Raw genomic sequence first — 14,929 nt, 5'->3', positions numbered from 1 at the left:
TGTTGTGGTCATGGTAGCTTTGAGGTACTCAGAAATTACTAGCAGGGTCCAGATTATTTTTTTTTTTCTGTTTTGTTTTTGAAGACTCAACCATCAGGCCACCAAACTCCGTTGGAATCCAGGAGAAGCTGCCATCCATCCAGCTGTTCAGGGAATACCCCAAGAGTCACCAGCTAGGGAAGACCAGAGGTGACCTGGCTCTGGGAGGGTTTCTCTGAAAGCCATGAATCCAAAATTTATCCCTTTAATCTGACTGTGCCCATTCCTTCTGGAATGAACACTTCAGTTAAAAACAGGGATCATTCAAGCCCTGCAGAGGCCAGGACTGGTTAGGGGCGACATTTCCTGAGGAGACAGAGGTGCCATCCCTCTTGGAAAGGCAGCTGAGAGTGATCCCAGTGCTCTGGGCACTGAAGGCAGGGATCAAACTGGATGCAGAACTCTGCTGTTCCTTGAAAGTCATGGGAAGAAGCAACAGTGGAAAAGTAGTGGGAACCTCAGGGTGAATCTAAAGAAACCTCATCTCCTTCCCTGGCAGGGTGGGCAGGCCCTGGCACAGGGTGCCCAGAGCAGCTGTGGCTGCCCCTGGATCCCTGGCAGTGCCCAAGGCCAGGCTGGACAAGGCTTGGAGCAGCCTGGGACAGTGGAAGGTGTCCCTGACATGGCAGGGGTGGCACTGGATGGGCTTTAAGGTCCCTTGCAACCCAAACCATTCCATAATTCTGTGATTTCAGTGCTTTGTGTTTAATCCTGGAAGTCAGACTTGGAGATTTTGGCCATCTTGGAAGATCATTCATAACTCAGAGCCTGTCTCCCACAACAATTGAAACAATTCCCTTCCTTAAAGCAAACAGATAGCCCTGAATCAGGGTAATTTTAGCAATGATTTACTTCTTGGGTAGCATATAGAGAATTCATTAATTGATGTAAATTTTATGTTACTCCTTGGAACTATAACTGTTTCTGTTACTCCTGTCTCTAGTCCACATGAGTTCCATTATCCAGCAAGCAGGAAGCTAGAGGGAATATTCCTAAATATATGAAAGGGAACAGTATACACAGATCCTTAATTTGATCTTCCTCCTTGAAAGAACTTCTCCTCACATTATTTTCTTTACAAGCTCCAATTAGAGACACTGCCTGTTGATATTTTCCTCAAAATTTCTGTATTTTGTATAAGAAAACCTTACAAATTCCAGCTCATCTGTGAATTCGAGTTTGTACAAGAGGAGTTTGTCCAGACAGATTTCCTCCTCTTGAAGAGAAGGCTTTTCTTCCCACAGCAGCTCTTTTATTACAGCAAACTTTAGTAGCCTCCCAAACTTTCAGTGCTTGTGTGGCTTAGCATGGATAATATTCCTTATAAAGACTTTGATTTCATGTGCTAAAAGGGAAGGGGTGAATTAAGGAATTCTCACAAAGCAATAGATCGATCCCAGTTTTCAATCCAAGATTTGGAGCGGGTTGTAATTCCTAAATAAGGGGTACAAATAAATAAGTTCCCATTAAGAGGAAGTTGAGGGGGGACCTTGTGGCTCTGCACAGCTCCTGCCAGGAGGGGACAGCCAGGGCGGGTCGGGCTCTGCTGCCAGGGAACAGGGACAGGACAAGGGGAAACGGCCTCAAGCTGTGCCAGGGGAGGCTCAGCTTGGACAGCAGCAGGAATTTCTCCATGGAAAGGGTGCTCAGGCCTTGGCAGGGGCTGCCCAAGGAGCTTTGGGGTGCCCATCCCTGGAGGTGTCCCAGGAAGGGCTGGAGGTGGCACTTGGGGACATGGTCAGGGTGGCCTTGGCAGTGCTGGGGAAGGGTTGGACTTGCTGGTCTCAGAGGACTTTTCCAACCTAAACAATTCTGTTTGTCAAGAACATTCCTTAAATGTCCATGATTTTCTCCTCCTTTCCTCATGACGTACTCATATTTTCTGTTATCTTTTATGTTGTATGAGGTTTTCATTTTGGGAGCTTTCCCTTTGGGCTTTATTTTGGTGTTTTGACAGTGTTTGTCTCATATCCAGGCTTACTGGGATTTTTCTCATTAGTGTAATTATTGATAAGCTACAGAATTACACTTCCCTTTGCCTCAGGGTCTCCTCTCCAAAATTTATTTGCAGTCCAGCTGGCAATTTCCTCTTTATAGCTAGGAAAGGCGGAGAGGGTTGGGTGATACTTCTTTTAAACTTCTTATGGAAGGAAAGAAGGTCTGAAAATAGAATCACAGAATTGTTAATTCTACCCCCACTCAAATGTAGTTTTCTGGAGATGAATATAAATAAATCCTGATATGGAGATCAGCAGCATTATTTACCATTTCTTTTTTGATCAGATAAAGGCTTTGCGTCCAATTGTATTATGTGCAAACTACTTATCTCTGAACATGACAGGCTTGTCTAAGAGTTTGTCCAACTTAATAAACTTGCTCAACATCAGAGCCAGGAATGTTTCCTCTCCAAGGCATAGAATGCTCTCATCAATTCCCAACTTCCCAATTTAAATGGCAGGGCACAAATAAAATAAGAACAAAGTGGAATTTCCTTCAGATTTATCATCCGTAACATTTATGAGGGCCTGGCATCCTTAGGACTTGTGCAGGGGATGTAAATTTTACAATTATTGCTTAGAGAAGAATTATCTATGTAAGAAATATTTGAGGGTCCCTCAGAAACATATAAATTGCTGCTGTGGATCTTTTATTTATGTTCATTATAAAAAAGAAGTTAGCAGGGTTTCTCTAGTAATGAATAGGAAATGCCTGATATGAGGCTGAGATGGCTTTTTCCTTGGTTAAATTTCCAGGAATAGCTTTAGGATTCTGTCCCAGACTGTGCTTGATGATTTTGTTGTAGAAAAGCCTCATTTTTAACCAGGCAAAGCAGTTTTCAAACTTTCCTGTACTGGATTTGCATAAAGAGTATCCCTGGAAAACCAGTTGTGAATTAGGTGTATCTCATTATTTTAGGAAACCAAATCTTTACAGAATTTTAGGGGTATTTAAATATTTGTGAGCACCATTTGTGTTGTTTCTGTGCCTCTTTTAGCATCCTTTACAAACCTCAGCAACTTTTCATACTTCTTTAGGAAATTTGTGAATTCACTTTCCAGGAAAGATGGAGAGAGACTCTTTACAAGGGCCTGGACACAGGGAATGGCTTCCCAGTGTCAGAGGGCAGGGATGGATGGGATATTGGGAAGGAATTGTTCCCTGGCAGGGTGGGCAGGCCCTGGCACAGGGTGCCCAGAGCATCTGTGGCTGCCCCTGGATCCCTGGCAGTGCCCAAGGCCAGGTTGGACAGTGGGGCTTGGAGCAGCCTGGGACAGTGCCATGGCAGGGGTGGCACTGGATGGGCTTTAAGGTCCTTTCCAACATGAAGTGTGTTTCCATTAATTTTATGTTACCTTAAAGTCCATCCAGTGCCACCCTGCCATAGCAGGGACACCTTCCACTGTCCCAGGCTGCTCCAAGCCCTGTCCAGCCTGGCCTTGGGCGCTGCCAGGGATCCAGGGGCAGCCACAGCTGCTCTGGGCACCCTGTGCCAGGGCCTCCACACATTTCCATATGTTCTGATACAGTGTCAGGCTGAAAAGAGGTTCTGGTTTATCTCTGAACATGGGCAATGTTTATTTAGGCAGTGGCATTTTATGGTCTGGTGACTTTTTTGTAATTCCCATCAGGGATGATGATGTTGCTCCCAATCCTACTCCGTGCTGCAGTTCTGGAGCAGCCCCTGCCATTCATTCTGGTTGTCAAATAAGAGATTTTTCAGAGCAGCATATCAATCTGAGGTTGGAGCTTCAACAAATCTTTGGAGCCATCTAATGGGGATCTAAAAACGTTGGTTTTGGTTAATAATCTTTGATCACGGCACTTTCTGATGGTAGTGAGAGAAGTGCTGCTCTCAAAGACACACAGGTGAGTCCCACTTCATGGTAAAAATGAGCATTGCTGAGACAGCAGTGAGATAACAAATGTTTCCTGTGTTTGGGTGAAATAGGGAGATTTTGAAGTATTCCCATTTCCCTTCTCAGTTTCAGAGTTTGTTACTGATTTTAAGGAAGAGAACCCAGGGGGTTGCTGCTAACCCAGAATTTGTTTTGAATGCTCCTTGTGATTTCACCCACTGTTGGTCATTTGCTAAATTGTGATTAATAAAAAAGGAGGATTATTTGAAATATTGGTCTTATTACAGTGATTTCTGAATTCATTCACATCTGATAATTTTCTAAACTATGACTCATATAAAAATAGGGATTATTTGAAGTGTTGGTCTTCTGATAGGATCTTATTTTAACAAACACTTGCAAGTTTAGGGAGAGGAGCATTTGATAAAATTTCCCAAACTAATTCTGGTATTTAGCATCTCAATAAGGTGTTTTTTTTTTCCCTTGCAAAATATTATTTCATTGTAAAAATCTTGCCCTTTAAATTCAGAAGTGAATATTTAAATATCACAAGTGGAGCACTGGCCTGGGTGTGTTGGCTGATGGAGGTGGGGGTATTAAGATTAATAAAGAATGGCCAGGAAAGTGAAAAATACTGAAAATACTTAGGCAAGACTTGGGGAAAAAAACCTTAAACATTTCTTTTCCTTCCTCCCTTTCTCCTTATAAAATCCTCTCACAGAGACAAAATGCTGCAGATGATCAACCACAACCTGTGAAAATTATCTGGAATGAAAAGAAGTCTTTTCCAAATGGGAGTTCCTGCCTTAAATCATTGTTATTTAACACCACGTTGCCTCAGTTTATTAAATGTGAGGGTGTTTATTTCCCTGAATTTCATGGAGTTGAGCTACCTTTGGAAAAGCTGATTTACATTCCGTGCATCACAGCAGAGCAAACGTTCTGGAGTGGCTTCTATGCGGACAAGAAGGCAGAAAGTGCCTTTTCGTTTTAGAAATGGAATGTGGAAATGGCAGTTTCAGGAACAATCAGCAAATAACTGGGGCTCAGTAAACAGAAGCTGCCAGCCTGGGAGCAACTTGTGCTGTCTTGGTTCCAAATCCTCTGGATTTTTGGTTTTTTTAAGTAGTGAGGAGTTTTTTTATGCAGATGTTGGGAGCCTTTGGGACACTGAAAGCACACCAGCTGGATCTGGAGCTGGGAGGAGCTGATTCTGACACCAGTAGAGCACCAGGAAATGTAGATCTCCATTCAGACTTTTTGTTTGGTTTAGTTTTCTTCTTTGTGTCTTTATTTTGCTGTTTTGGGGTTTTTGTTAAGGGAAGATGGTTGCAGGTTTCTCTATGAAGCCTGTGAGGTACCATTTCAAACAGGTTTCTCTTCCACCAGGCAGCAACTGGCAGAACAAGAGGACACAGTCTCAAGCTACGTCAGGGAAAGTTTAGGTTGGATATTAGGAAAAAAATATTTCACTGAAAGAATAATAAAATACTGGAATTGTCTTTCTAGGCAGGTGGTGGAATCGCCATCTCTGGATATGTTTAAAAAAAGATTGGACTTGACACTTGGTGCTATAGTCTAGTTGTGGTGTTAGGGCATAGGTTGGACTTGATGATCTTAGAGGTCTCTTCCAAACTCATTATTCTGTGATTCTGTGATTCTGTTTGTTCTTCCTAAGGCAAAGGGATTTCTTCTGGGGTCACATCTCCAGGGTGTCATTCCTGTGAGTGTCCTGTCATAAACATTGCATGGAATCATGGAATTTTTATGGTTGGAAACTACCTTCAAGGTCATCAAGCCCAACCTGTGACCAGGCACCACCTTGTAACTAAACCACAGCTGCAAAGTGCCACATTCTCTCATTTTTTAAACACTTCCAGGCATGGGGGCTCCACACTCCCAAAGCTTGAGCACCCTTTCCATGGAGAAATTCCTGCTGCTGTCCAAGCTGAGCCTCCCCTGGCACAGCTTGAGGCTGTTTCCCCTTGTCCTGTCCCTGTTCCCTGGCAGCAGAGCCCGACCCGCCCTGGCTGTCCCCTCCTGGCAGGAGCTGTGCAGAGCCACAAGGTCCCCCCTGAGCCTCCTTTTCTCCAGGCTGAGCCCCTTCCCAGCTCCCTCAGCCACTCCTGGGGCTCCAGCCCCTTCCCCAGCTCCCTTCCCTTCCCTGGCCACGCTCCAGCCCCTCCAGGGCTCTCTGGCTGGGAGGGCCCAAATTTCCATCAGAGGAGTTTCATGCAAAGCATCAGAACACACAAGATTTAACTTTAAGACACTGAGTTGGATGAATTGTTTTAAAAATTCAATATACCGAACACAATCATTTATTAAATACAACAATGTGGGGTTTTGGTCTGGAGCTCTCAGTCTGTGGGAGCAGAGAAATGGGATGTGACTCGAGCCAACACTTCTCCACCTTTTGGATTGGGAGAGAAAATTTCCATAGGTAGCACAGACATGTTTTGTTGACATTTTATGTTAAATACAGTAAATTCTGCTGTTCCCACCACCTGGGATGTTAAAATTGGGTTGCAAAATAGAGCATCAGAATGGGGTGGGGGGAGGATGATACAGGAGGATGATACGGGATGATTATGCCACTTAATCAGCTTTGTTAATCATCACTGTGCCATATTTTGATTGATAAATCACTAATTTCCTCTTCACATTCTGGCAAATTTAGGTATTTCCAGATTTTTCCTTCCACTCACAACAAATACTCCTTAAATCCTTAAAATACTGTGCAAAAACTAAAAGATATCTGATATTTTTCATGCATTTCTTATATATGAGTCACTCTTGAGCTTGTTTTGTCTTCTAAAAATTCAAAATAAACTCTTGAAACACTTCTCTTTTCACAAAAACATGTTTAAAAAATTGATTATCTAATTGCCTGTGATTCTGTCTGATAAGTAACAGCAGGTTGTCACCTGGGAAGCTGTAAAATAAAGAGAATTTCTTCAAAATGTTCTTTTTCTGCCTAGACTTCGACTGCTACTGTCAATATTGTGGTGACAGATGTCAATGACAATGGACCAGTTTTTGACATGTTTCTCCCCAAAAACCTCTCTGTGCAGGAAGAGGAAGCCAATGCTTTTGTTGGTCAAGTAAGGGTAAGTCAATAAAATTGTGTATTTTATTACCCAAGCTGTCAAGACAATGAGAAAGGAGCACAAAATAATTGTGCCTTAGACAAAAACCCATCCAAGTATCTTCAGTTGAAATGCAAACTCTCCATGTGTGGTTACAAATTCATGTTTTGGGGCTATAAAATATTGGAATTGTTTTCTTCTCTCTGCTAAATATTGAAAACACTTTGTCACTTAAAAATAGCACATTAAAAAGCTTTTTTTTTTTTTTTTTTTTTTTTTTTGAGAAATTCAAGTAAAAATGTAAAAATGTGCTGGTAAGAGATTTACAGGGTCAAAGCAGTGCTGCCACATTTTTAAAAGATTTGTTTTGAGATAGAATTCAAGCATGCTGAGCAAGTGACACCTGGGTGTAGAAAATTGTCACACCTAGAGAAATTTTGAGGCCATTAAGGGGAAAATCAGTTAAATCCTTGAGTGAAATAATTGCTGACCTGACATAAAAATAGGGGATACATGTTAATTTGAAGGTTTGAAGCTGTAAATTTTTATAACACATTGGGTTTCCTGGATGATGATTCAGTCTCTTGAGGAAAATATCACTTTTTTTGGCAATGTTTGTTTTTCCTGACTCAAGGGAAAGAAGAAAATATTAATTAGAGGGGGTTTCAATCCAGAAGTTGAATATAATGTCTCATATCTGCTGCACTAAGATTGGATCCAGCAGGAGCTGTAGGTAAATGAGGAATTGGGAAGCATTTTTCAGGAATTTAGGTGGAAAATGTGCCTTTTTTTCCCAGCAGCAACCATATCAAAAGAAAATGGCTGCTCCTTAACAGATGCTTCAGAAAAACAGGACATTTTGGGTACCATGGGAACCTAAATACCCATAATAATCATGTTCCTTCCCATCCTTATATTATTTAATAAGAAATCAGAGCTGGTCTTGGACAAAGTTAGGATCCCTCAGCGCAATTAAGTCAGTTTTGATAAATGGTTAAATTATTGCTCTGCTTTTTGTCATTGCCTTCCTGTGTGGCTGTTTTTCATTCTGCATCCTAAAAGGCACAGGTGGAACATTTCAAATCAGTCCCAAATATCCCTCAAATCCGTTTTGTGCTTTGCTGGGGCCCTTAAGGCTCAGTCATCTTCTCAAACACGAGTTTGCTTCTATTTTTAGCTGTGACAGAACTGTAAAATACAACAAATAATTGCCACAAGAAGCTCCCTGGCTTCTAAATTTCGAAGCTCCCTGGTTTAGAAATTAGTGCAATTTCTAAGTTGTGTGGAAATGGAGATATTTATTGTGGTCTTGGGATAGTTTATTCCTACTTGGAGTGACAGAAACTGCTTCTGTCATTTCCTGTCCTGTTTATCCCTGGATGGAGAAAGCTTTTTCTTTATAGCCCAAATACTGGGTGTATTTCTTCTGTCTCATGTTCACAACTGCAAATTGATACAGGAATATCCATTGGAAATGCCATTCTGTGGTATAAAAAAGAGAAATTGGGGCATTTGGAATCTTTTCCTGGCTCCAGTGAGGTTATTGAAATAATGATGATGAGAGTTTGGGTGTAGCTGTGTTGTTTAAGGGTATTTCTTAAAAACTGAAATTGCTTTTGGTGTGTTGTGCTTCACTGTAGATAAAACCACAGTGGGTATGGGAGTGGTGTTAATGGGAATAAATTTTGTGTGGAAGCTTTATTGTGGATAAAATGTACATAAAGGGCTATTTTAAGTGGGAATAGCCTGGTAAAAGAAGAAATCCCTATAGTGTTGTGTGTCTTCCCTACTGAGAATTAGCCCACTGATTAACAAAGCTGCTTTTCAGAAAACTTTTTACTCATTTCAAACAGAAACCTAAAATCTGCCAGACCAAGCAGTCCTACAGAGGATTTTAAATAAAAATATAGATATTGTGGTGTCCTTTTCCCTTTGGAATGTCAGCTTCCTATTTTACCTGGGGAAAAAAATTTAGCAAGATATTTTAACCTTAAAACCCAAGATCTGTCCCTGCTGCTCATGGAAGCAGAGAATCTGGTGAGGGAGGCCATGGGAAAGGTACTCAACTACTTTGATCCCTCAGGATTTTTGACTCAGGAGGTTTGGGTGCCTGGCCCATTGTCAGAATTCCAGAGTGGTTTAGGTAGGTGTCAGAACTCCAAATGTCCCTCAGACATTTTTGGAGGGTCAGGGTCCATGTCAGAAGCATTTGAGACCCTGGCAGGCAGCTGGAAACAGCTGTGATTTTGGATTTGAACCATGGAACGATTTACCAACCTTGCAGGGAGAACAAAAAGTCACAAAAGTTTAGATATTATAGTAGAAGTAATCACAAAGTAAAGGGAAGAATTTTTGAGTTCTGTACAGGGTGTTTTAGTTTTGTACATGGGAGTCAGAGGTTTTAAGATGGAGGGATTTGGGCCTGTCCTGTCCTCCCTCTTTCTTCTTCCTTACCTCCATGTTCTTGGTGATGTTGGCACTCACAGATTGGTTTAGAGTAGAAAGGCACCATTTAATATAGGTAACAGGCACTGGGGGAAAACTATAAACATGTAACACATAATGTACCATATAAAAGACAGCAGCAGCCCTGGGCAGAGGGGGAGAGAAGAAGCAGTCGGGAGTCAGAGAGGATGTCAGGGTGTGTGTGTGCCTCTGCCTGAGCTGTGAGCAAACCACAGCAGCCCGAGAAGAAAATCTTTTAGATAACTTGCAATAAACTGCCTTGAGACCGAACAACTGAAGACTTCTGAGCTTTTTGTTGAAAGCACAGGTTGAGGAGGAGAGACTTTTCCACCACACAGAGCCACCCCGAACTAGGGTGAGCTCTGGCAGGTAGGGAGGGATCTTAGATCTCATCCCATTCCAGCCCTGCCATGAGCAGGGACACCTTCCACCATGCCAGCTGGCTCCAAGCCCTGTCCAGGCTGGCCCTGGACACTTCCAGGGATGAGGATTTTAAGCAGTTTGGGGTGTAAATCAATCTGAACACTCCCAGGAAGAACTCCTGCCACAGACCAGAGATTTCCATGCTCTGCTTTGTTTCATGTGGGAAAGCTGGATTTCCAAATGGATTCTCATAAGGATTTTGATAATATTTGGGGGGGTGCTTTCCCAAGGAGATGTAGCAGGAAGGTAGTGAGAGGTTTCCTGTAGGAAAAGGTTTTAGAGCATTTATTCCATGCAGGCAGGCAATATCCACACTTGGAAGTGCTCTCCCTCTCCAGCAGCTCTGCTGCCAGCTGGAGCTGCAGGAGGCACTGGCACAGGAGTGCTGCCTGTGGGCATTCCAGGAGCCTCCTGAAGATGAAAAGAACAAAAGCCAGACAGGATAATGCTGCCAGTGGAGCGGATGTGTTTCCAATCCTTTTATTTCACACTGTGTTCTCTAAACTGGGGCAGTCAGAGGTGGGTTGGATTCCCTGCTGCTGCTTCCCCTCTGATCCTGGGGATTCCCAGCAAGGCAGGAGCACAGCTGCTGCCTGGAAGTCTTCACAGAGGGCCCCCAGGAATCCAAAAGCTCCACAGTGAAATTCAGGCACTTTCTTGCAGTCTAAAGCAGCTGGAGATGGGGCATCAGGATGATCTGCATTGTGCACTGCTTTTTAATCATTCCCAGGAGCATGAAAGGTATAAAAGATGGAATGAGACTTAGGAAAGGGATCAATATATTGATCTGCAGGTGTGTTCACAGCCTTGGGCAGGGGAAGTCCCCAGCAGTTTGTTGCAGACTAAAAAGGGTTAAATAAAAAGCTGTTGAGCTGATGGGGCCCTGGAGAGGAAAGACATCCCTTGACAGAAGTTTTTATTCACTTGAGGTTTTATTTATAGCCAGATTCTTTTACCCAACCCCATAATTCATTTATTGTTGGATATTTTGGTGTCATTGATCAGCACTGTGTGAAAACTCCAGCATGAACGTGTTGCTATCAAGGAGAGATAGCCACAAGGAAGGAAATAAGATGGAAAATGAGGATAAGAATTATGTGCTCAAGTATCACTGGCCCTTGGATCTTCCCTAAAATGGAAACAGGATAAATTAATTCCATTAAAGAGAGCAGTTTGCAGGGTGTGTGATACCTCTGTCACCTGCTTGGTTTTAAGTTTAAAAAAAAATGCTTTATGAAAGATGTTTTTTAGGATGGCCCTATTCTTCCTACTGGAAAAGATGGGAAAGTTTGGAGGAATTTGGTTGTACTGTACTAGCTCTCCTGAATGCTGAGGAAATGTAATTATTTCCCAACAGAGCATTCTGTCATGGGTGTCAGTGAATTCTTACAGGTTTCTGTTTTTATTTAATAAATTCATAAGGTGATAAACCCTGGATCTAAAGCCCAGTTTAAATTTCACGGCTGTTGGGTAAAGCTTGTTGTGTTGGACTAAATGACCTCTGGACATCTCTTACAAGCAGCTCCTCTTGTGTTTCTATACTCAGGAAAACTCCTTAAAATACTGGTGAGGAATTATTGCCCATGCACATGGAATGGTTGGGATGAGATGAGCTTTAAAGTCCTTTCCATCCCAAAGCATCTGTGATTCTATTATTTTATTATATTACAGTATCTTGTGGGAAAGTCTAGAAAGGAATCTTGAGTTTTCCTAAATCCCCACTGCCTTCTTTTCAGTGTGAAGGGTGTGATTTCCCAAAACCTGCACTGCAAATGACACCTTGCTTATGTTAAAGATACAGGCTTCTGAAATTAAATTCCCAAAATTTCCTGGACTTTAAGACAACTTGAAGGAAAATTGGAGATGGAGGAAAAAGGAGAAATCCCAGAAAAAAGGGAGATTTATTGGCAGGAGAGGACAATCCAGAAGGAAAAGGAATTAAAATTAGAGGTGGAAGAGATAAAACAAATCCAAGAAAAAAGGGGATTTAATGGCAGGAGAGAACAATCCAGGAGGGCAAGGACTTGAGCCTTTGGGAAAGAGTAAAATCACATGCTCTGGAACAAATCTCAAATACCCAGAGTGAGTCCAGGACTCCTGCTCACTGCATGACCCAGTGCCTAACAATGCAGATTGAATTCATGTCACAGATGTAAAACCAGCAGGAGAAGCTGGGATTTGAATCAGAATCCATAAAAAAGCTATCCAGACCCCAAAATCAGAGAATCAGAATGTGGCAGGTGAATTCCAACCAGAGAAAGTTCAGACTTAATTTCTTGTAAGTGGCTGGATGATCACAGGATCATTGGGAGAGAACCTTGGTGGTATCATTTCCTTCAGTTTATTAAGGAATTTGTCCCCAGGAAGGATAGAAAGGACTTTAATAAGGCTTTTAGCAGTGTCTCTCTCAAGGTCCTCATGAAGATGCTGGTCCCAGAAAGAATTTCATGTGCTTCTAGTTGGATTTTTATGTTTGTTAACAGGCAAGTTCCCCTTAGAACAAGATTGATGTCTCAAGTCCAAAGCTGTGGCATCAGGAGAAAGACGTGGGGTCATAGATTTGGGCTATTTATTTCCATTCCAGACCATCAGTGCTGCACAGAATTACCTCTTCCTGCTGGCACCACGGAATTCCTGGTGTATATTTGGCAGCAATGGCTGCAGCCAGTTCCTCATCTCTTTCCACTGTTCCTTGAACTTAGGTCAGCTTGGGCACAGATCAAAGAGGTTAAAAAAGCTCCTTGCCACCCATAAAGTGGCCCCTTAAATAAAAGGGATTTCAAAAGCTGTGCTCTTGTCTTCCCTGTTCCCAGAATTTATTATATTTGTGCATTCATCTGCATCTTTGCCCTCCAGATAATATTTGTGCTTTAGTGGAGTGGAAATACTGATATTTGTTATCAGCTTGTTCATGGAAGTTGATTGTTGAGAGTCCAGGGATTTTCCATGAAAGGAATTCTGGTTTTGTCTGCTGACACTTTACATTTTGGGATGCCTTTAAGCCCTATTATCTCTTTCAGCTTGATGCCAAACAAAATCTTTTGAATCAGTGATTTCATGTCTCTGGTTCATGCCCTTTTAGGATTTTGATGCCTGATTCCCATCCCTGGCAGTGTCCAAGCACAGGCTGGACTTTAGGGTTTGGAGCACCCTAGGATGGTAGAAGGTGTCCCTGCCCATGGCAGGGGTGAAACTGGATGGGCTTTAAAGTCCCTTCCAATTCAAAGTCAAGAGAAATTCCAAAACATAACTTTAGAGAAATATTTGGGAGCCCAGATAAATGTGCAGAGTTTAAACAGTATATTCCATCTGTGATTTAGAAAGTTTTTTGGTTTGGGAGGTTTTTTTGGTGTTTTAGTTTTTTCTGGTGTGCAAATGCATTGGTTTAATCTCTTGATCATATCATTGCCAAAGAACACAATCATCAAAACCCAAATTTTTAAATCATCCTTCAAGGACAACCGAGTCTCCAAGGTTAGGATTTTGTTGTGTGCCAGGCTGAAGAAAGCTGGGCTGGTTGAAGCTATGAAGCATTAAAATGTGATTAACTCATGTAGCAGGATCACCAGCCCATCCAGTGATGGGCTTGCAGCCATGAGCTTTTGGATTTTCATTTATTTTCATTTATATTTGCTCTTAGGGCTTAGCTGCTCTTAATGTGCGGTTTTGTTTGGAAGCACATTTAATTGGTTTTGGAATTAACCCTCCAGGTGCACTGGAATTAGCAGAGACCATGGAAGTAATCATCCAGGATTCTTCTGGCTCATCTAAAAGTAGGGCAGTGTTTGAAAATGATGTCAGTGTTTGAAAATTTACAGGGTGTTTTCTTTATTCTACTCTGAGTGGAGTGAAGGATAAGCTGCCATGACCTGGGAGTTCAGTAGGATGTTGAAGTTCCTGGAGGATATCCACACAACCTGCAGGATTTTTCCAAATGATGTGTGTGCACTTGGGTCTCAAGGAGGCAGAATTTGCCTTGAAACTGCAAGACAGCCAAAATCAAAGAATCAAAGACTGGTTTGCGTGGGAAGAGACCTCAAATCCCACCCAGTTGCACCCCCTGCCATGGGCAGGGAAAACTTCCACTGTCCCAGGCTGCTCCAAGCTGCAAAGTCCAACCTGGCCCTGGGCACTGCCAGGGATCCAGGGGCAGCTCCAGATGCTCTGGGCACCCTGTGCCAGGGCCTGCCCACCCTCCCAGGGAACAATTCCTAATTCCCAATATCCCATCCATCCCTGCCCTCTGGCAGTGGGAAGCCATTCCCTGTGTCCTGGCACTCCATCCCTTTTAAACAGCCTCTCTTCATGACTCTTATATCTCCTTCAGGCCCTGCAAGGCCACAATTTGGTCACCCCAAAACTTCTCCTTTCCAGGCTGAACAATCCCAGCTCTCCCTGCCTTTCCTCCCAGCAGAGCTGCTCCATCCATCTAAGAAAATTTAAAAGTTATAGGCTGTGTAAAAGCTGTCAAGAAACAACAAAAGAGAGAAAAAGCCTTCTAGAACTTTAGAAGAGAAGGAAAGTCCAAAGTTTTATGGATGACTGATGTTCCCTCCTTAAAATACTTATAAATATTTGGTTTATGACAAAGAGGTCGGGCACATTTCAGATATTTGTGGCCTCTGACTGCATCTGGGAGATGTTAATTTTGTCCTGTGGGCCCAGCTGTAATCTCCCTGCAAAACAAGTCCAAAATCCAATCTAACACTCCTACCCACACTTGATTTTCTGTTTGACATAAATGAGGGACTTGGGAATACTTCCAACCCAGAGTAATAAACCCATTAAACTCTCAATAATAAACCTATTAAACCTCTAGTATAAAAGAATCATGTTATCTGCCATGAGAACAATAATTCTCACCAACAGCATCATTCAGATCATCCAGCACAATTCCTACCTTGAGCTGTGGAATACTGGGGGAGATGTCCAAAATCAGAAGTTTGATTGGCTTGGGTAGGGATTATGGGGAACTTTTGCTCCTGAAAAAGGGAAATTTAAACTGAAGGAATCTGGTTTTGTGGCAGTGGTCCCTAAGAAATGTTTCAACCTTCA

The 14,929-nt window shown here is 42.5% G+C and overlaps 1 protein-coding gene across 17 annotated transcripts in view; it reads left to right on the top strand.

The window, feature by feature from the left end:
* Nucleotides 1-14,929, top strand: part of PCDH15 (protocadherin related 15) — a 617,117-nt gene that overhangs the window by 505,824 nt on the left and 96,364 nt on the right. For all 17 annotated transcript variants that reach the window (XM_072930869.1, XM_072930868.1, XM_072930871.1 and 14 more), the window contains one exon: nucleotides 6,878-7,006. In XM_072930869.1, coding sequence (XP_072786970.1) covers nucleotides 6,878-7,006 — 129 coding nt within the window. The remainder of the gene's footprint in view (nucleotides 1-6,877; nucleotides 7,007-14,929) is intronic.

This window comes from Taeniopygia guttata, chromosome 6, assembly GCF_048771995.1.
Source record: "Taeniopygia guttata chromosome 6, bTaeGut7.mat, whole genome shotgun sequence".
Lineage (NCBI taxonomy): Eukaryota > Metazoa > Chordata > Aves > Passeriformes > Estrildidae > Taeniopygia > Taeniopygia guttata.
This window is presented reverse-complemented; position numbering and strand designations above follow the sequence as displayed.